The sequence below is a fragment of the Colletes gigas genome, unplaced genomic scaffold (assembly GCF_013123115.1).
Source record: "Colletes gigas isolate AHSC1104 unplaced genomic scaffold, ASM1312311v1 Colletes_gigas_Sc00003, whole genome shotgun sequence".
NCBI classification, from domain to species: Eukaryota; Metazoa; Arthropoda; class Insecta; order Hymenoptera; family Colletidae; genus Colletes; species Colletes gigas.
This window is the reverse complement of record NW_025106632.1, coordinates 1,002,852-1,024,711: the sequence shown is the minus strand read 5'-3', so window position 1 is coordinate 1,024,711 and position 21,860 is coordinate 1,002,852. Positions and strand designations below refer to the sequence as shown.

General features: G+C 31.5%; 5 protein-coding genes across 8 annotated transcripts; 1 reads left to right on the top strand and 4 right to left on the bottom strand.

The window, feature by feature from the left end:
* Window positions 1-723: 723 nt before the first annotated feature.
* Window positions 724-4,608, bottom strand: LOC122404584 (26S proteasome regulatory subunit 8). 2 transcript variants are annotated; one of them, XM_043408670.1, is made up of 6 exons: window positions 4,600-4,608; window positions 2,233-2,377; window positions 1,722-2,132; window positions 1,408-1,634; window positions 1,062-1,337; window positions 724-974 (listed from the first exon to the last, which is right to left on the bottom strand). In XM_043408670.1, exons 2-6 carry the CDS (start codon window positions 2,375-2,377, stop codon window positions 834-836), a joined length of 1,200 nt encoding a protein of 399 aa, XP_043264605.1. In that variant the 5' UTR covers window positions 4,600-4,608; the 3' UTR covers window positions 724-833. The 2 variants fall into 2 exon arrangements, with proteins under 2 accessions (XP_043264605.1, XP_043264604.1); XM_043408669.1 differs by lacking the exon at window positions 4,600-4,608 and adding an exon at window positions 2,444-2,639.
* LOC122404586 (28S ribosomal protein S33, mitochondrial) lies at window positions 3,270-4,051 on the bottom strand. The gene is made up of 2 exons (XM_043408672.1): window positions 3,943-4,051; window positions 3,270-3,830 (listed from the first exon to the last, which is right to left on the bottom strand). The coding sequence occupies exon 2, from the start codon at window positions 3,783-3,785 to the stop codon at window positions 3,459-3,461; it is 327 nt and encodes a 108-aa protein (XP_043264607.1). The 5' UTR covers window positions 3,786-3,830; window positions 3,943-4,051; the 3' UTR covers window positions 3,270-3,458.
* Window positions 4,609-4,620: 12 nt separating the features above from the next.
* LOC122404583 lies at window positions 4,621-8,268 on the top strand. Its single transcript, XM_043408668.1, has 7 exons — window positions 4,621-4,667; window positions 4,837-5,007; window positions 5,079-5,196; window positions 5,879-6,235; window positions 6,311-6,589; window positions 6,655-6,950; window positions 7,026-8,268. The coding sequence occupies exons 2-7, from the start codon at window positions 4,916-4,918 to the stop codon at window positions 7,855-7,857; spliced, it is 1,974 nt and encodes a 657-aa protein (XP_043264603.1). The 5' UTR covers window positions 4,621-4,667; window positions 4,837-4,915; the 3' UTR covers window positions 7,858-8,268.
* A 1,089-nt stretch (window positions 8,269-9,357) lies between these two features.
* Window positions 9,358-10,394, bottom strand: LOC122404585. The gene is made up of 4 exons (XM_043408671.1): window positions 10,098-10,394; window positions 9,832-9,962; window positions 9,561-9,752; window positions 9,358-9,466 (listed from the first exon to the last, which is right to left on the bottom strand). Exons 1-4 carry the CDS (start codon window positions 10,392-10,394, stop codon window positions 9,358-9,360), a joined length of 729 nt encoding a protein of 242 aa, XP_043264606.1.
* A 1,002-nt stretch (window positions 10,395-11,396) lies between these two features.
* LOC122404861 (kinesin heavy chain) lies at window positions 11,397-20,411 on the bottom strand. Of its 3 annotated transcripts, XM_043409172.1 has the most exons (15): window positions 19,829-20,409; window positions 18,509-18,650; window positions 18,206-18,379; window positions 17,829-18,097; window positions 17,498-17,744; window positions 17,202-17,438; window positions 16,785-17,131; window positions 16,492-16,695; window positions 16,281-16,421; window positions 15,920-16,204; window positions 15,651-15,836; window positions 15,365-15,568; window positions 14,307-14,601; window positions 14,135-14,203; window positions 13,653-13,848 (listed from the first exon to the last, which is right to left on the bottom strand). In XM_043409172.1, exons 1-14 carry the CDS (start codon window positions 19,985-19,987, stop codon window positions 14,172-14,174), a joined length of 2,922 nt encoding a protein of 973 aa, XP_043265107.1. In that variant the 5' UTR covers window positions 19,988-20,409; the 3' UTR covers window positions 13,653-13,848; window positions 14,135-14,171. The 3 variants fall into 3 exon arrangements, with proteins under 3 accessions (XP_043265106.1, XP_043265107.1, XP_043265108.1); XM_043409171.1 differs by lacking the exon at window positions 14,135-14,203 and having other exon boundaries at window positions 11,397-13,790; window positions 19,829-20,411; XM_043409173.1 differs by lacking the exon at window positions 14,135-14,203 and having other exon boundaries at window positions 13,654-13,848; window positions 19,829-20,407.
* Between the last annotated feature and the right edge of the window lie 1,449 nt (window positions 20,412-21,860).

Here is a 21,860-nt window from a genome sequence, read left to right as displayed (position 1 = left end):
GATCGATCCTCAATTTGTCCAGCCTCCCGCAGAGCTGTGTACTTCGCCTTTCTTTCGTTTTCATCGAATTTTACATGAATTACTTTCATCTTTTTACAGTAAAATCAAATAACTTTTGTTCGTAAAAAATAATTAGAAAGTGTATATGTATATTCACGGGGTGAGGGGACCAATCGAAAGATTTTATGCGTTGCGATAGCTTCTTTACTAACCAATAGGATTATCAGACGAATTACGAATCAGTAAGTTTTCATAGTTTGTTTTGTACTTTGGTATCATAATATGTGAACACTTCAATTGTTTTCAGATATATAAATACTCGAACAGAATGATCAACAATTCAAACATCTACCGCCATCCCCACCAAAAAGTCATCACTTTCACGCTACGTACGCTGTCCACTAAGTAATCTAGTAAGTTTAGCAAGTACTATTCCCCCATTTTCCCACTCGTACTTTTAAAGAAAAAATTTCAAGTTCTTCTCACATGAGAAGCTGGCAACCCTACTCCCCCCGGTGTATATAAAATTATTTATCTTTCATTAAACATTGTTACCACATATTTGCTGCTGTCAACTTTATGAACTCTTAGTATTTATCGATTTTTTATCAAATCAATTCAAAAACCATTTTAAAATTGATTTTCTTACAAAAACGAAAATATTCAAAGAGAAACAAAGCTTTGTTATGTAAATACATTTTTAAATAATAATTTTTCCTATCAACTATAATCTTTATTTCGAATATATTTCATTCAAAGTTACATGGAGTTCACAAATGGTTTTACAAAAAAATGCAAATAATATAGAAAGAATGAAATATAGTGTAATAAAATTACTTCCATAACTTCTTAATCGACATATTCTTTTCTGAATCTTTTTGCATAACTTTTGCTACAGCCATTTCAAAATCTTCTTGAGTAACATGAACTCGACGTTCTCTGAGAGCATACATACCAGCTTCTGTACACACACCCTAGAAGTAAGAAGAATAAATAGATGAACGAACAATTGTAATGTTCATAAAGTGCTTCATTATTTGTGTAAAAGTAACATTACGTACCTTAACTTCCGCGCCCGATGCACCAGGCATAAGTTCTGCAATTTTTCTTAAATTAATACCACGAGTTAAATTCATTTTTCTCGAGTGAATCTTCAAAATATCGAGACGCGCTTCCTCATTTGGAGGAGGGAATTCAATTTTACGGTCAATACGTCCTGGTCTTAGCAGAGCAGGATCCAATATGTCAATTCTGTTTGTTGCCATAATAACTTTTATATTTTTTGTTGCTTCAAAACCATCCAATTGGTTGAGTAATTCAAGCATAGTTCGTTGAACCTAATCATAATGTTTATTAAGTTTAAATAAAAAAAGAATCAAATTTTGAAATCTAAAATAGAAAACATACTTCGCTGTCTCCTCCAGACCCAGATTCAATACGAGAACTTCCAATTGAATCTATTTCATCCATGAATATTATGGATGGCGCATGTTCTCTTGCCATTACGAAAAGTTCACGAACCATTCGTGAACCTTCACCAATAAACTTTTGTACTAATTCAGAACCAGAAACGCGAATAAAGGTGCATTCTGTGTGATGAGCAACAGCTCTTGCCAATAAAGTTTTCCCAGTGCCTAAAAATAAATTTCAAATCCATTGATAAGATAATCATTTTTCCTGATAACGAATAAAACAGTAGTTTTTTTTTATTATTTCTTTACCTGGTGGTCCGTATAAAAGAACTCCTTTGGGTTGAGCAATTCCAAGTGCATCAAACAATTCAGGATGTTTAACAGGTAATTCTATCACCTCTTTAATTTCCTTAATTTGTTTATCTAAGCCACCAACCATTTCATATGTAGAATCTGGTACTTTCTCGACCATCATAAGAGAAACAAGAGGGTCAACTTTGTTTGGTAAAATTTTATGCAGAGTGTAACTTTCATTGCGCAATGCAACTCTTGAATTTGGTGTTACGTCTTTAATATCAATATTTTTGTCTATATCCACAACAAATTTACCCTCTGGATGTACTTTAACCAAAACTTTCTTTTTATCCATTGGTTTCACAACTTCTCCAACGTACGATCCTTGTTCTTGAAGAAGTTGCAACTCTTCGCGTAACATGCGTACTAAAGATAAATATAACATTTTTAGTACAAAATATATATATAAAATTTATTGATCATAGAGAACTAAGAATATAGGAATAAAAAGGGAAACAAAACATGCCTTTTGCATTAAGCTCATTACGTTGTGCCTGTAACCTCCTTAAATTCTGACTTTTTTCTGCTACAATCAACTGCAGCTCTTCAATTTTAGTAATGTAATACGGTTTAAAACCTTCTCCTTTCGCAGTCTTCTCGTCTATTTCCATCTAAAGTATTTGTAAAATTAAAAAATATCATTAAAATTTTATATCGAGTTAGGTTAGTCCGCTTACCTTATTTGTGAGCGTCATTTTTGCACTCACTGTTTATAACCAATCGTAAACAGTAATTACTTTTTGTTTATATTGCCATTTACTTATAAAATAAAACGCAAGGTAAAATTCAAAACTCAACAGTTATATCCACTTCTATCATAAGAATTGCTTGTCACCGACTTCTATATCCTATACAGTGTGGCCAGATTTGGCATAATTGAACGCATAGACGGCGACACTAGTAACGACGAACTTCCTTAGCGTTTAACGGAGTGGTGGGGAAAGTCGACATATTGTATCGTAGGAACCATGTTACGTGAGTTCAGCAATTCGTACAACTTCGGAAAATCGAGAAAGAAGGACAGTGCGAGCCTTTTCTTCTTGATCTTGAACAGCTGAAGTCTACAGGTTACACAACTTAATATTCAGCAACATGGAAACAGAAGACAAGGAAGGCAATAAAAAAGCAAGCGGAAAAAAATTATAAATTTAGAGACAACATTTATATACCTAATAGTTCACAGAATAACACTAATCTTTTACAAATAAATTATTGGTCAGAAGATATATCCATAGAAAGTACCAACAAGTCTCGCTTTTCGAGTAAATTATATCTACCAATTTTAGATGATTTTAACAATACAAATGTATCTTTCTCACGTGGTTATCACAATATACCTTACACGAATATATTAAAAGAACTAAGTGGTAATATTTACAGATACAAAGAGATTAATTGGAAGGAGATCGAGAATTACATTGTAGATGTTACAAAATAAATCATTATTTCCACAGAATCATTACAATCCACAGAATTAAATCATTTCGAATTTGTATTGCCTTTCAATTACAAAGATATAACAGCTTCCTATTCTAGTGTTATTACATATTCTAAAAATGAATGTTTCTTGTTTTATATTTTACTATTTCTTTGGTACTATTATTTACACATGTTTTATCTTTAAATGCTTACGTATATTGTATAAAACACATATTACATAGAATACATGATATTTTGCATTATATAAGTATATTATTTTCTAAACGGTGGAGGAATCCATTTCATTTTGCCACGTAATTCTCTTAATCGTTGTTTCTCTTCTATAAAGTCTTTATGTTCATTCCTGAATAGGCCGTAATTTCTAAGGTGATCCATTAATGTATCAATTTCTTTATGCCGTGGATAGTAATTAATAATGTTTGGATCTTTGTGCAATGGTAGAGCGCTGAATAATTTTACAACCTTCATGGACTTTGAATTTGTCGATCTAGTTACTTCGCCAAAGATTCGGTTACTCAAATGATTCATACGAGTGGCATATTTAGTGCTCACATTCGCCAGATCCACGTATTTGTTCATTTAAAAATATTTAGAGATATTTCTTTGTTTTCTTAAGAGTGTACCCTACGGGAAGAAAGAGAAAAGTTAAGGTTATGAAAGTGAGTAGTTGGAATTTCAAGTTTGCTAGTGTTCAAATTTTAATCAATAATAATTGTCCTATAATAAATAAACGTACTCTGTTCTATATAGTATGAAATTCAGTTTTTACACAAATTTCAACAGTTAACTGATACAACCCAAAAGCTCGACAACGTCCTAAAATAGTATATTAAACAGTATAGCGGAATAGCGGATGAGAACCTCTTGTAACGTATGGTACTGTTTACATGAAGTATTTTTTTCAGTTAAATGTAGTTATATAACAATAATTTTCGTATTATTATTTAATCAAAATTATAAAAATAGAAAAGGTATATTAATTTTTGAACATTTGTTTATTGCAAACCAATATTAAATTTTTATCTATATATAATCAATAAAGTCTGATACCGATTCGATCAATGTAACTTGGCCTTTATTGTATTATTTTAGTATTATATTACAATCATAATTATAGTTTACCATTATTCTTATTGATATTATTTGAATAACATTTACATCATTGGTGTTTATAATATTTTGTTTTATCCATTACTAGTTCCAAAATGTCTCGCTTACATTAGATTCAAATATGAATATAATTATAAAACAATTCCAATTACTTTATGTTTAATATTAAACATTATTTGCAATCGATTATTTTACTTTTATTATTTTTTCTTATAAACATTACACAATACTGCATTATGATAAGCAAAGTTGGTAAGGCTGCTCGTAACGGTACTCGATTAACTTGATCGTAGTTTGATAGTGCTTCAAAATTTATAGGACGAAAGTAGGCGGCAGCATGGAAAATTAAATGTATGATACTAAGATTTAATTGTTTTATAAATTTGTATAAAAGTTCAGCGTGAGTGATGAACAGTGTTTTCTAACAGTTAATATATATTGCATAGTAGTTAAAGTGAAACATGAAACTTTAATACGCCACGTGACTACATTGTTTTTACACTAATTCTGGATCGTATAGGTTAAGGTGAAGGCACTCTTAGCCGCTTGGCGGGAGATGAACTCTACCCTTAATTTTTTATATTTCATTCGTGTGAAAAATGGAATTCGACTTGCCGTTCAATTTTATGCCAATATTCTCTACTATTTTGTTAATAATCGTCACTATCATCACGGTCTTGCAAAAACTAAAGTAAGGATAACCGTACATTTTGCCATTTTCTTAGTTTTAACGATATTTATATTATATTTATTTACATGTAGACTAAGGTGGCCTGTAAAAGTAAACTGTTGGTTTTGTAATAACGACACTAAGATTTGGCGGCAACAGCTTAATTGGTGGTTATGTCCACAGTGTCAACAATATAATGGTTTTTCTAAGGTAAATCTATATTTTCAGTTAAAATTGAATTGAACATATACAGTAGAACATTGATTATCCAAAGGCTGGTTATCAATATACAAAATGTGTCTGAATTCAGTTTAATTATCTCATAAGTATTAGACATACACGAGTAATTAAATTATACGTTTCATTTATATTAAAAATAACAAAAGGAAAAGAATGCTAAAATTAGAACTGTATTGGATATTACATTAAAATGAGCAAATGCTTATTAAGAAAACACAAAACAGCTGTATCAAAAAAGTATTAATTTATCTTTTATATTATGTTTACTGTGTACTCTTTCGCGCAATAGATACGTAGTTTTCAAAATTAATTTATTATATATTTGCAGTTTTGATTTTCACAAATCAATTATTTGAAAAATTAGAAACATATTTATCTCCTTATTATTTTGGATAATTGATGTTTTATTGTAATTCAAATGATATATGTTCATGTAATGAGAAATACAATAAAAAATGTTAATTACTAAGAATATGTATATAATGCATTTTAATTATTTTGCTAGGTCAAATTAATTGATCTATTAAGTATTTTTAAAGTTATGGGAATATCTTGATACAAAATTGAAACAGCCTATCTGTGCAATATCTTCTAGGATTGCATGTATATTTTGGAGTACCATTTCTATCTTTTTTTTTATATCAAATTTTAGAACGGCGATTATGCATATAGTATACCAGAACAATACAAAATTTCCTCAAATGAAATCAAAAGATACTGCAGAGTCAGCCAGGATACAAAAACCAATAAAATTGCAGAGAATGGTCTTTGTAACCAATGTATACAAAACGAAAGTTTAAAGATATCAAAATTGTCTACTTATACGCCTATGAATGAAAAGAATTACGACCACGAGGTGAAACAGTTTAAAGATAATTTAGAGCAACAATACCCATTGTGTGCGAATTGTAAAATTACAGTACATAATACATTACATAAGCAAGCAATATGGCTTGCTAAATATAAAATGTTATTGTTTAAGCATAAACCTTTTCGCGTTCTTATAAATGTAAGTATGTATAATACAATTTGTAATAGAATTTAACGGAATTACTTTTCGCTGTAACTTTTTTATTCTTTGTAGAATGCAACATATTCTGAACCAATACTCAGAATAATTTCAACAATATTAGGCTCTATGATAGCATATAACTTGGATTTTATATTCTTGCCAATTGGAGGATTGTTCTTTCAATTCTGTGCTTGCTGGGTAGCTTTTGCCAGAAAAAAAAGTTCTGACATATTGCTTATGTTTTTATGGATTTGCATTATTATACTTTTACCATTTAAAGACTTGAAATTAATTAAAGCAGATTTACAGAATCGATGGTTTTCTCTTGAATACATTACTCAGTACCACATGGTAAGATAAATCAATTAAAATATAATCGCATTAAATTTATTAATTTTCAATTATATGTTTTTTAGATAATGTTATTTGCTTTAATTATAGGCTTTATTAATATAAAGCCTAAATCCCGTAAAAGCACATTAAATAAAAATGTGTCGTTTAAAAAAATTGATTCTTTCGGAAAAGATACTTCAGTATTATTTGATTCGTGTATGAGAACCTCAAGCGATAAATACGATTTTGATACTAAAACTACCAATAGTTTAAGCGAAACAGTTACCAACCAATCGTCACCAAATACAGTAAATAACCATAAACTTCTTTGTATGGAAAATACAATAACTCCTAAATCTATGGTACTCCAAAGCCCTCCGTAAGTAATCTAATTTTATACATATCTAGTATAAAGGAATAATATTTTCAGAAAGTATTTTTTTTTATATTACAGTATAAATCAAGAATCACAGTTATTCTCAGCGTATATCAATAATAATAGTGTACTTTACAATCCCGTATCTCCGTACAAAAACAGCATGGTTCAAAACTATTTGCTAAACGATAGTTTGAATACATTAAGCACATTGTGTTTGAGCGAAAATAAACCGAAATGCACAATTAAAACACCTAAGATTTTTGAGAAAAAAGTGTACAGTGTAGAAAGTTCCGAGCTTTTTAAAAAATTAAATAACACGTCCGGTAAAAAACATATTTTATCACCGCCGAAACTGAAGTCAGTTACGCAAGCGTCATGGGTAGCCGGTGGATATTGGCAAGATGGCATTGATCCACCGTCATTATCTAGATCATCCAGCCAAAGTTCTGGCTTCGGTTCTGCAGGCTCTAATTTTGCTCCATCCAGAGAGCCATCTGTGCATGAGTTTGACCAGTGTTCAGTTATGTCTGATGGAACTCAATCTTATTATCTCTCAAAACAAGCTAACATTAATCCTATCGGATCTTTCTGTCAACAAAGCCCGCAATTCCCATACTCGGAACTAAAGCATTCAATTAATAATCACACAATGAAATTCGCATCATCCAATCTCGGTACACCGAAAAAATTATTACTGTCTCAGAATCTACAAACCAATGGTTCCCTTTTTATGGATCAGTGTTTGCAAGGACAGAATGTAAATATCAGTGATAACAAGAATTCCTCAGGAATGCAAACGTTTCCTAGTCATACCACTATCATAACAAGTCCTGTTTGGTTATCAGCACTTCTATGTGGTTCGCTTATATTAAACATAATAGTATTATGTACTACTTTGTTACGTTAGACAGGGTATAAATCAGTTTTTTCCGTCATTCATTCTTAGTTTAGATTTGCCATTTATGTGTATTTTAGTTATCGGTTATCAGTTACAGTGTTTACTGTTTTAACGAGCAGTAATGCAAGAAATAGAATTTTTCGATCTGATGAACAGGTATTATACTGCCAGTATAAACTTTTCTGTTGTTATCATAGATGTCTGTTAATATATTAGCATAAGCGAACATAACTGAATATTACTTTCCTTTTTTATATGTATTTTTATTATCGATCGAATTTAGACAATAAACCGAATATTAAGTTGATGGAATAATAATGGAAAGTAAAGGTACTGGTATGAACAAAAAATTCGGATGACATTCTAAACTGTCAATCTTGTGATAAAGAAAATGTTCTTAATGTGTGTTCATTAGTGAAATATGTACGTAGTCTAACAAATTTAAGAATTAAGAATTAACGAAATAACATAAAATTATGTTTGTTTCATATTAATAATCATTACATGTTTTACCAATTTAATTTTATTAATGCTTGTTTGCAAATGAGAAAGACTTGTACCATTTTTTTGATTTTTATGACTCATTAAAGTATATTAACACACAAATTATAAATCTTGTTAAAACAATAATATTAAAATGATTGTTAATTTTTTCTATGAATTTTTGTATTTGCAGTCTTGTACTACTATCTCATTTGAAGATAAAATAAGAAATTTTTTTAAAATTATAACTTCAATTTCAATGCGCTAAATTTTCATTGTAATATTTTAAGAAAATATACAGGAAATTGTATATGTATTGCAAGATCACGTATAACGACAGTTTTAATACATTTCATAATTATATTAACAACTTTCGTCCTATCACATTAACATGCAGAATATTTTAATACAATGTAGATGTAAAAAATTAATGAATACTAAGTACAGTGTTACAAAAAAACTCCATTCTTTGATTACCGAACAATTTCGTGACTAAAAAGACCGCAGGCGGTGAAAGTACAAGTTAGCAATATCACAAAGTGAAACAGAATGTCAGAGTAAAAATTTTAATAATATTATTGTTACCATATTTTCAAAATATTTTGTAATTACTTTAAAATTATACTAAAATTCAGCTTAATTTTTTTCTAGTTGAATTTTATTAATACCTACATCTGCGTGCTTCCATATAAGAATTGTTTTTCTTAAGTACACAATGATAAGACTGTACTAATAATTTAATTGCGATTTTAAATCAATTTAAGGTAAATATTAAGGAGATAGCGTCTAAGATACACATTACATTCAACAATTTTATACATGAGTAAGTTGTGAGTCTAAAGTGCTCTGCACATTTGTAAAAATATATAACATGTCTATTATATCACATGACGTTGAAACAACTTAATAAAATGTATATCGTAATATCTTTATCTAATATATTTCAATTTTATTACAGTTTATAAGTCGATCCATTTTTTCTGCCGAATGTGATATCTTGTTTATACTGTTCTACATTAAGTTTGATTACAAATTTTTAACTTTAAACGGAAGTAAACAGCGCTCAATATCTGACGAGTTACGTTCAAAGTGTTTAAGATCCGGCACATTGAAATCCACTATCCGTTTGTTGAATCTTTAAAAAATAACAAATAAATTGAACTTTAATACATATAATTAGGATAATTGAAAGTAGTCTGTAAGTCAATTTTTTTTTAATTATAACTTACCGGGTATTTTGTTCAATTTTTATTTGTATTAGCTGGCCGATTTCTTCCCTATAAGTAGTCTGCCATCGACACTTGGATATCCCTTCTTCCGAATTTTTATATAACTCTTCTTCCAAGGCATCCTTTAATCCAAATTGTGTCAAATTACCATAACTTTTTGTCAGATCTAATTCGGGGATCCATTTTCGCTGTCTTTAAATGTAAAATAGACATTTTTATATGTATTTAAGACGTAAGCGTAGCTACTATTAATTAGAAAAATAATATGTACCTTGCACGATATGATCTGACCCTAGGTCCTTTAAGACCTTTTGGTAAAATATTATAAGACAAATCGTAAGTTGTTGTCATGTTGCTGTAATATTCTTTTTTGTGGCCCAGTAATTTCTCTCGAGGCACACCCTTGCATTAAAGTCATATTGAAGTATGTTACAAAGGTGCAATGATCTATAGGTATTGCACATGCAGTTCACTTTTTATCTGTTGTTTGCTTCAAACTATATTCACAAGATATTAATAAATAAGATGTGTTTATACCTCGAGATCAAGTTTATTATCCCATTTCATAATTTGATTTTCTTTCCAAGTTTCATTAACATGGGGTTTATAATCTGTATCATATGTACTTTTCCAATCAACAGTTTGGGGTACGTAAACTGTTCTACGCTCAAACCAATTGCCTTCTAACGTTTTCGGAGTGTATTTATCTTCGCTTAATACTGGTGCACGATCGAGTTTTCGATCCTTTGCAGGAAATAACTTTGCTCGCAAATCTTTGAACGATAACGTACCTTCCGAGCATTGTTGCCCCAAATTCCAATGCATTACATCCATCTTTAAAAGAATAATAAAATAAGCAAACGAACTAAACGTTCAGTTTCTTGTCAAATTGAACTGTAAATTATCAGTAAGGAAAATTGGAACTATCTATAGTTTGAATATTGAATAAACGCAGGTGTATAATATAAATTATTTTATTATTAAATAAATATACTATTCAAGATTTAAATAGTATCATAATGAATAAAAATGTAATGCATTTACTTTGTTTTTAATACAAGCATTGTGATCTTATTAATCAAGTAACATTAATAATAATAAGAATGATAAGAGTAAATTTCTTTAAAAGTAGTTCTAGTAAAATAAGAGTGCATGTTTATATTTATATAATGTATGTATAAACTATAGTACCTTGCAGCTACAGCGTCTCTAGACCCTGCATACAAATCTATTATCTAATTCTAAGAAAATTTTTCGAACTCTTATTTCATTCTATTTTCTGCATCAGATGAGGTAGATCTGAATTTGATCAAGGACTTGAAAGAATATACATATTGTTGTAACGTGGACACAAAACATTGCGATGAAAAAGAATTTTTTTATTATTTGCATTGCATTTTTATAGCAAACCTACTTTGATACAAATAGATCTTGCTATACATCATTAGATTGCAATAAATTTTCTTAATGCTTGTTATTCATACAATATGAAGTCTAATTCGATGTCGATGAGTGTACTCATGAGGCACGCAATAATTTCTTGAATAAAACAGTGCAAGAAAATATAAATTGGCCACATACGTTTGTTACATTTTCGGCATGTTGCAAAAACAATAAAACGAATATCTACATCTGTCAACTTATTTATTTCCTTCACGTTCGCATATTTCATACAGTTTACAAAAAAAAACCGCAGCAGTTATAGACCAACCTCCTCTTTAACAGTGATTCTTGTTTTTGTTTTTTTTTGTGTGTGAATACATGTCAACTACAACTTTTTTTCATTATAATTTTAAACATGCTTGATGTATTACGAAAATAATAATAACTCTGATGTTCTTACTGTTCTTTTTTTTTTTTTTTTTCATGTATATATCGGAAATTTCCGATTAAAAGGACTTTCTCAATGAACGTTTTGAGTTTTCGAGAAATTTTCAATACATTAAAATTTATCAAATTATATCAAGCTCTGTTCCGTCTCTTTAAATCACAGAATCGAATGATGGAAATCACGAAAACAAAACGAACAGATACGTCAGTCGAAGAAAATATAAGTAATTTAGATTTATGTTAATACGTAATACGCTGTGGACTGATTTATTTGAATAACTGTCATCGTTTTTACTATATTTTAATCATAAGACAAATATATTATATGGTCGATAAGTATCTTAAACTTTGCTTGTTTATCCACATTGAAAGAGTCAATAATGCCTTGATAATACTCTATAAAAATAAATATTTCATAAGAAAGAATGGCCGATGCCCGTAAACTCACAATCAAAGAATTGGCTATGCTGATATTTTACTTCACGATTCAGTAGGTTGACAAAAAAAAAAGAATTTGTTGAACCATGATCCAAAATTCAGCAGACACGTTATTACCTTATTTGCACAGTAGAATGAAAAATACATTATTGTATGACAATATTTTAAAGATCATTAAGGCATTAAAACGTTAATATTACGTGTATTTTGCGATAAATACATATATGTAGCCTTTTACGAGTAGAGCATTTTGCGTAGATTGTTTTGTTGATTTGCCAAACTAATGTAATGGGGTACGGTTATATTTACATACATTTGACAAGAATATTTCAGTAATAATTGCATTCATTATGCACCACGCACTTGTCTTTGCATATTAGCAAACACAATTTCACCCTCGATATCACAAAAAGTTAATAAAACGGAAAATGACAATAAACGATGTCACGCGGGAACATGATTTCTTTCGGTCGTTATTCATAAAGAAAAAGAATGATTCATCGAGAAAACGTAAATTTTTGTTTCCTAAATACCATAAAATGTCTGAGCGTAACAAGATTCCGGTATATCGCAAAATGAACAGGTATTTTGTTGCGCACAGCTTACAGAAACATTTGCCTTAGATTAATAAACGTTTAGAATTCACCTGCTCTAGATCAATACATCAAATACGCGTGGCTCGCAAATTTCTATGAGAACCATAAGTACAGTAATTACAAAAAGTATGTAAAAAGTACATATTGAAAAAGCATTAATTATCGAGAAATATGGATAGAGAACAGAGTTTATTAAAAACAAATGCACTTGTGTGTACGATGTACTCAAAGAAATATGTATTGTGAGCGAATATCATCGGTGGCCCGCAACAGGTTTTAGGAACTTAAGCAGACCTGTGCAATAGCTCACAATTAGACGTACAGTATACATTTAGGTAACTTCTGAGCACAACGCTCAATAACGAAGAAACGTAAACTAAATTTGTTTACCTACGACAAAAAGACTTTTCTACAGACCAATTTCGTTGGGCTGCGAGCTTTAAATTGTAGTATAAAAGCCTCTGATATAAACAAGAATAAGCGATAATAAATTAATTTAAATTAGATGATTATATAAAGATCGATGCACTGAAAAACTGGACTATAATTAATAAAGTAAACATGAATGAAAGTTGGGATGAAATTGTTCTGTCGAAAACATTCTCTCGTAACGCCATTGGTTCTTGGACCTTAATAATAGATAGAAAAGCCAACAAACTTAACTCACGGTTAAGCGAGCCTTCTAGGAAGGTCTGGGAGTTATCTGTCGTCGCGACTTTGTTAATAGCAATGGAGAGAATTCTTATAATTATAAATACTTATAAGCCACGATCATTTCTACAATTTTCTCCAGGCCGCATGTCCAATCGCATCTTACATTAGCGATACCTACCAAATCTTAAATAGTACTGCCTCGTTTGTTCACAAATTTTCATGTCCGTAGCAGATTCGATTAAACGACTGCGGACAAGTAGGTCAAATTATATTAGAGTAAAACCGAAAAGTTTATTCGTTATCTTGCGATAAGTGGAATCAATGTGCCTTTTTAGAGATGGTCAAATATTTTAAATAGGATACAATAGTAGAAAATTCGAATAGAAACAATTGTAATATTTTCTACAAGAGGCCTTCGCGTGGATTATTTGATAGACATTCACCATTATTTATCGTGCATGATATTAAATTAAATAATTTATAAAAATTAATTATTTACAAGTCGATAGGACATGCAGCGCTAACTTCATAACTTAATGGACTTATTTGAATATAACTAAGCACATGCTTGTATCGAGACAAATAAAAAGAACTGGCGGTGCTCCTTGCGGATATATTACGTCTATTGCCCTTACTATTATAATTGTAACATTTATTTGAGTCTCTGAAAATCTTTTCATTTCATTGCAGAATTTGTTCTTGCATTCTTTTGCTGTAAAAGTAAAGGGTTTGGCATTATGCTCACGATCACTGTACGTTGTTACCCATATCTAAATAAAAACATGAAAACATCGATTAATTAAAACTTATTATTTTTTTAATAAATAAAAAAAAAAAAATATATATATATAAATTAAAATCGTCGCGAGGTTTGTTCATTTTTCAATAATTACTATTTTTTTTCAATATATATATATAAACAAAAATTTGTACAGTTCCTTATATATGTATATACTATATATAAGGAACAGTACAAATTTTTTAATAACTGTTATCAGTCATTAATTGAGTGAAACTGATGGGCGAAAGATTAAACAGATCAAACGATCCACTTACTCTAAAATGTAGAGCATCTCGGATCTATTCTTTTCATTTAAAATCGAACAAACCCATGATTTCGTGCATCTACAAAAAAAAAGAGTTGTATACAAATGAAATGTACATATTCAAAGTTATTGCAATCTTGATCGGTCCCGAGTAGGTTATTTCAGAACAAAACTCTACTTACCACGATTTCCTGTTCTAATAACGCTAACATTAGTTATGTGGTGCTGACCAGCTCTAATTGGCTTAGCAATCTGTGCACTAGGTCCGCGACGGGCCAGACTCTTCTGTCTCACAGCTTCCTTGATTCTATCTACCTCGAACTGATAGCGTTTACGATCCCGCATCGCACCTTCTTTCGCATCTCGCAATGCTGTCTCGAGAGCTTTCACACGCTCCATTGTAGCCCGCAATCTCTTCTCAAGCTTGGGTAACTCGCAACGAAGATCAGCGTTATCCCTCACGAGTTGCTTGTGAACCTATTAGCAACAGAAACATATATTTCCCATCAGATTCAGCCTGGAAGAAATATCAGATCGTAACGGGTATGTATAACCAGTGTTATTGAAATAGATTTCATGTTTCAGATTCTCAGAGCTCGTACCTCTGCTTAATCCGTAATTGCTAGAATATTTTAGCTCGAGGCTTGAGTTTTATATGTAAGTTTACAGATTCAAACTTTAAAACTTAGCTTTAAGGTTCGAACACTTAAGTTTTGTACACCGTTATTTATGATTACATTAAATTAGCTTTTACTTCCGATCAATTTAAGTGATTAATAAAAATTTATTATTTCAGAAACTACTATACCGATTTCGATGAAAGAACATAGTCGAATAAGTATATATAAACGGCCCTCGAACCAAATTGAACTGATTACGTACCAATCGATAGATCCCCCAAAGAAAGCCCTCTTCGTCGAGTTTCAATCTAGTACCCTGCTAGTTTACAGTTTATGCTCAATATTTTTTTGTTTTACACTTTACACCTTATCTAGCATTTCGCCTTCAATATAGAAATAGTAAAAAAAAAACAATATGTATACCCAGTATTATCATTTACTCTCCTGTCTTGGCATGGTAGAGTAATTCTATATGAACTACGTTCAAACTGGAAGAATAAACTACCTAGCGGTGAAAGTTTTATCCAAATCGGTCCAGTAGTTTCTCGCGTTTAACGTGTACAAATATACATACAGAGAACACCCAAAGAAACAAAATTTATATAATAGCAAATACATACCTTAGTAAGCTGATCTAAATTATTTTCCAGGAACGAAATCTTTTGCTTCTGCGTAAGCGATCCACCGTCATCTTCATTATCTTCTGCGTTCATAGTTTTCTTTATTCTAGTTTGAAGATCCTGAACGAATAATTTACGCAGATTGTGCAACGTTTGAAGTTCTTTGGCTACTGTTTCCTCTAAACCTTTGAGATCCTTTCGAGCCTGTAAAGAATCAAGCAATAGCAGAGCTGGATCTTCTTTTTACAATTATTCCAGTGCATTTTCGAAACAAATTTACACATACTTGTTCCCGACGTTCGTTAAGCAATATTAGCTCTTGCAGTTTAATGGACTTATTGGCTTCTTCTTGATTCAGTCGTTCGTAATCGGCTTGCATTTGTTGGTGTGCTAACATGAATTTCTGATTCAAATGTTTGAGTTCGTTGATTAAATCTTGCTTTTCAGATAATTCGTCCCTGAGTGCAGCGACCTGTAAATGTTATTCAAAGTTAACGGTAAAATTTAATGCCATTAACAAGTTAATTACATATTTTGGTATAGTTATGATTTTACCTGTTTCTGATGAGCGTCCCGTAATTGATCCATTTGTTCTTCCAGTGCCACTCTCATCTTTGTTGCCGCCTCCTTTTCCTCTGCTTTTTCTTTATTCGTAACAGCTTGTACTTGCTCCGCAGCTTTCAGCTTAGCGCAATATTCGTGCAAAGCATCGACATCCTCTTCCAACGCACGTTTCCGTGCCTCCGCTACTTTCATTGATTCTATCAATGTCTGCGTACGAGCTTCGTGTTGCGATATCAGTAAACGACAATCGGCCAAGTCTTTTTCATATTCGGCAACCTAAAATATACGAACAAGCATCATAATGTATAAACGAAACGTTGTGAATTAAAAGAATACGAAATCGAACACTTACTTTCTTGTTACAGTCTACTTGGAAACTTTCTAATCCTTGGCAACGCTGCACTAAATTCTTCACCTCTGATTTCATTTTGCTAATGAAGAGTCTTGCTACTGTGAATTCTTCTTCGAGTTTACCATTGCTTTCCGGCGTAACCTATGAAACATGATACTTTTAATATATCCACATTTTATCTACGTAAATATGTTTCACAATATTTACTCACCTTCAGATTTTCATCGCCGCCAATAGCAACTCCAATTTCAGCCAAATCTTTCAAGAAGTTTGCTAACATTTCTGCAATCCGTTTTCTCTGATGGGCGGACATGTCTCGTAATTGTTGTAATTCGGAAGTAGTGATGTTCAGTGTTGTTTGTTTTGCTACAAGTTCCTCTGCTAAAGCTTCATGTTCTTTATTTTTCACTTCAATCTGTATGTGCAAACATGTAATTGTATAATAATATCTGTACATTTTTCAACACAAATAGTACAGTGAATTAATTATTAAGATAACAGTACCTCTTGAGATTTTTGGTCATAGTTAACTGCTAGTTCTTCCAGCGCTTGCAGAACTTCTTTGACTTCTTCCTTAGCACATTCATTTTCTTGCTGTATTCGGAGCATTTCTTTATGAAGATGTTCATAATCCCGTCTTGCACTGGCAATTAATTCCTCCTGTTCTTCCATTTGTTCTTTTAACTTTTCAACGTATTGCGATTGTTGGTTAATCTCCTCATCCTTGTCATCCAATTGTTGATAAAGTCTTTCGCGTTCCTCTTCTAGTTTTTGCCTCTCCTCGTTGGATAAGGAACCAGCCATCAGACTACCACCGGGAGTAGCTGGCATCGGACCATCGTCAAGTTTACCTAGGAATAATGTATATTATAAGTAACATTTAATATATATTTTTTTGTACGAATTAAATTATACAATCACCTTCAATGGATATATTGATTGGCGTTACAACATCTGGCACTTCAACCAAATTAACTTGCTCCTCTGGAATAACTGTTTCACCCTGTCGCCAGCGTGATAATTCAGCCTCCAATTTCTCAACTTTTCCTTTCAACCTAGCTGCCTTTTCTTTTTCTCTCTCATAGCGAGATTTCCATTCTTCGGCCGTCAATTCCTCATTGACGCAAACAACATTCTTGATAGTCTTAGCACGTTTACCTGACAAAATACACGAGATAAAGTTTTTATAACTAAAAATTATAGAATTTTTATATTACCAAAGTCCAAGGTTGATTTTGTTTCCGACTCGTTAAAACTAGCTGGCGAACAACAAATAATAATCGTAGTTCTAGCATTTCCACCAAGAGATTCTTGTAAAATTCGAGTTAACTTAGAATCACGATAAGGAATGTGAGTTTTATTTCCGTCGGCTAAAGCTGAAATTACATTTCCAAGCGCTGATAACGATTTATTAATATTCTTTGCTTCGTCCAACACAGTGCCTTCTGCTCCTGTTTTAGAAACCTAAAATATAACGCGAACATGAAATTTATATAGAATATTGAAAAATAAAAGCAAGATTAAAATTTAATCGAATAGATAACCGACCTTCTCCGAACCAGCCAAATCAACGAGATATAATTTTCCAGAAAGCTTCTTCTGATTTTCCAAGTTTTCTTGTTTCACGTTTATTAAGAATACAGAATGAGAACGCGAACTGTGTTCGTTCATATTAGTTACAGCAATATGCCTATTCGATTTTCCTTCCTCTATAACTTCAAACACTTCTTCAGGACTAGATACAAAGCGTTCTGTTGCACCTTTTACAAATGGAACCCGATTCTTATCTTCGTGTACACTTAAATTTACCTTAGACACTGAAAATACAAAAGGAGTAATGGTAAACTCGGATAAATTGAACTATGAGTGTGAATTACATGACATAATTTTATTGCATATCAATATAGTATACAATAAATTCTTACCATCAAGGAGATCCCTGATTTTATCCATATAAATTTCAAAATATGATACCTTGATGTGAAATTCCAAATTTTCTTCCATGGCATAGATGTGATTGAAAATGTCATTAACAATCCTGGGAATAATACCCTGTTTATTTTTATCTCCGATAACTCCTTCCATTGTGTGCGTTTTTCCTATTTGTACATAATACACTTGAGTAAAACCTTCTCAAATATTTTCTATTTCTATACTTTTCTTAACTATTATAATTGTACACAGATACATAGGCTTGTTATCAATAATTAATATAAATTCTTATTTACCTGAAGATGTTTGACCATATGCAAAAATAGTGCCATTGTACCCTGCCAACACATCTGTGACAATTGATCTAGCTGCTTCATTGTATACTTTGTCTTGAGTAGCATTTGGTTTAAATACTTTGTCAAAAAGATATACTTTTCCCTGAAATAATATTTAGATATTATAATTCTATCTTAATAAATATTTATAAATTTGAAACAGGATGCAGTATGATACTCGATCTTAATGAAATTTTCATTCTGAAACAATTGGTATTAAATGTAAATTACATAAGGAAAATTTATATATCGTGCACATATTCCTTTAAATCTATTTTAGATACCAGGAAGACTATAGGAAAAAGGGAAACAATTGTATTCACTGATGCTTTGTCTTGTGAACCACTTGAAACAATGGCAATACCTTTTCTAAGCATCAAAGAAGATTAAAGAGCTTTCGCGCAGGACATTATATTTCATAGATATTTTACTTAAAAATTAAAAATTTAAATACTGGAAATAGTAGTTCAGCTAATTTGAATTATTACATACAAATAATAAATTACATATATATTATTATTAATAATTTTCAATAAACATTAATTAACACTTTTAACAATAATTATAAACAATTATAAAATTGCATTTTTATCTAAATTTAAAGGTGCTAGAACATAAAATTGACAATTAATTAATGCTTCGTTATCAATTAAAACAATTTGATAATAATCTCTGTACATTTTCGTAAAAAGTAATACTGATAAAACGTATAATACAAAAGTATGTAGAAAAATTGCATGGGCATGGTACTATCTTTCTAAAAGTTTTGTGCAATCAGGGTAATTATAAAAAAATTTGTAACTCAATGATTAAATTAACATATAACGAATTCAAAGTTGATTAAATATTTTTTAATCGAACACGACAACGATACTTTAAAACGCAGAGGATAGGTTTACCAGAAGAAAAAAAAAGAAAAGAAAAAAACAATCCACTATCTTCGTGATTCAATAGCACGAAAGTGTATTCATTTCGGGGTTGAATTTAAATTGAGCCGTCTAAATAGCGTTGCGTCAACGCAAGAAAATCGTTGATGGGACCGAGGAACGACGAAGTCAGAACAAAATCGATTTTATCGGGAATAATAAATGTGAGTCATCGAATGTCATTAAAAAAAAGTTATTAATCGGGTGTTAAAAGCATGGCATGCGGTTCGCAGATACGACACTATGTAGAGGAGAACCGGGAGCAGCTGTCAGCTGAGCACGGTGACATCATACGTAAGCTCGACGGTTAACGAGCATGATAACTAAAAAAGACAATGACGTGTAGAAAACATACCCCGATCGAGATGCAATTTTCTTCGCCGCCGGAAGGGAATTTGACGATAAACTTAGAGCCAGCCTTTTCCTCGGAGTCGTTTAAAGGTCGAAACCTACAGACTACCTTGATACTGTCCTCCGCGGCAATCTCACGCTCCCTCGGCGTCTCCATTGCCATATTTTGGTAGCCCGGATTCGTGACACGAGTTTCTTACTTCTCCTTGTTCGCCACACTTAAAAACGATTCCCGAATTTTCGTAGAGTGCATAGGCGACGGTATGGTCGCGTGAACCGCATGAAAAACCACTACCGTCTCTCTGTCACAAACCACAGCCCGTTTCGGAGCCAGCAAAGATGGCTGCCGTTGCTCGATGATTTTGCGGCTAGGCTGATTTGCCTGTGCAAAGGTGAGAATCGCCGACTGTACTTATTCGCAAATCGGCCAAGAAACATGGACGATGGGTTTATTCGCGACTATTTTACTTCGAAATACATTACTAGTGCGGAAACTAAACCCGGAACAAGTATTTTCCTTATACTTGGTTTTCTAAAAAGCAATCGATGAGAGAGTCTAGACAAAGTTTAACGCAAACGCAACCAAGTAAACGTGCGCGCGCGTGCGCTGACTGCCCTACCGTGCCAGTCTTGATTCGCTTGCTTGCGCACTCGATACACCATTGTCGACGGATATCATACGCTGTCAGGGCTGTAACATGCGTGGGTGTTGTTTCTTATATCACTTTCTTTCATATTACCTGTTTAATGGAAACATGTACCGCTGAAACTCCTTTTTAAGAATCGAACTAGAACGCTATCTTGATTGGAACTACTCTTTCCGAACAAATGTTTTTAAATTTAGCTCACTCAAATTTCACCTTTAACGGGATTATATTTCAAGCAAAGACTTGGAACTAAAATTATTTCGATTTAAGTTTTAAATATACAATCAGTTTAATATGAAGAAATAGTGAACAACTGCCTAGCCTTTAAGTTCCTTATCATTTGAATACCAAATCGCTACAAATTAATTTCCAATCACTCTACCAGAGGGCAATGCACGTTCATTTTTTGCTATTTTCTCCAAGTTATATGTATTTTATTTCTTGCAAATTGAATACGAAGCGAATTCACGGTTTTCTGCCTTTAATTTTCTAATATAATTTTGTCGATTCAGAATATTATGATTCTTTTGCATTAAGAATCGTAAAATCATTTGATTTTCCAGTCTGGGAATTAAGTTTAATTTATTCCTTTAGAAATTAAGAAATTAAAATCTGAAATTTAATATTATTATAATCTGTCATGACTGATCAAACAATAGATCATTTTTTAACCTCGAATGTGAAGTCAGAACTGTTTAAGATAATGACTTTGATGATTAAAGCTACGGTTAGTCAATTATGCGAAATCTGTACCGATATAATACGCAATAACAAGTTCGTGAAAAAATACCTATGTTTACGAAGAGGTAAACAGTTTCTTATATTAAAAATACGTATTTTGCGTAAACAAAAAATGTCCTTCGGAGGGAAATTTGAAGCCGCAATAAATTTGGTACATAATAAATACAATGAAAAATATTTTGGAAACATAATTTATAATTATAAATTTTATTCCAATTTAAGTACCAATTGGGCCGTCTTACTTTGTTTTTGTTTTTACGTCCTGCAATGACCTTCATAACCTTACATTTATTGATTTCACAGAGTTTTTACTGCCCAACCATATGGAGATGAGATATTTACCATACAATTTTTTAATTAAAATGCGTTTTAAATGATTTTAATTTTCACAACGTTTGTTTTAATTTTATAAATTCTTTGATACTGTACACAACTCGGGTCATCGCGGATTACTAGAAAATACGTGCAAGGAAAAAGAAGAAACAAGTTTTACTATCTTTTAAAAGACATAAGATATAACTTATTTGCGACTTCGAAACTTATACGAAGTTTGTACATTTTTCAGAATTATCAATCATTGGCTTGATTTCGTGTCTTTCCTATAATAAAGTTGTTATATATACATACATAAAAAAAAAAAATATATAT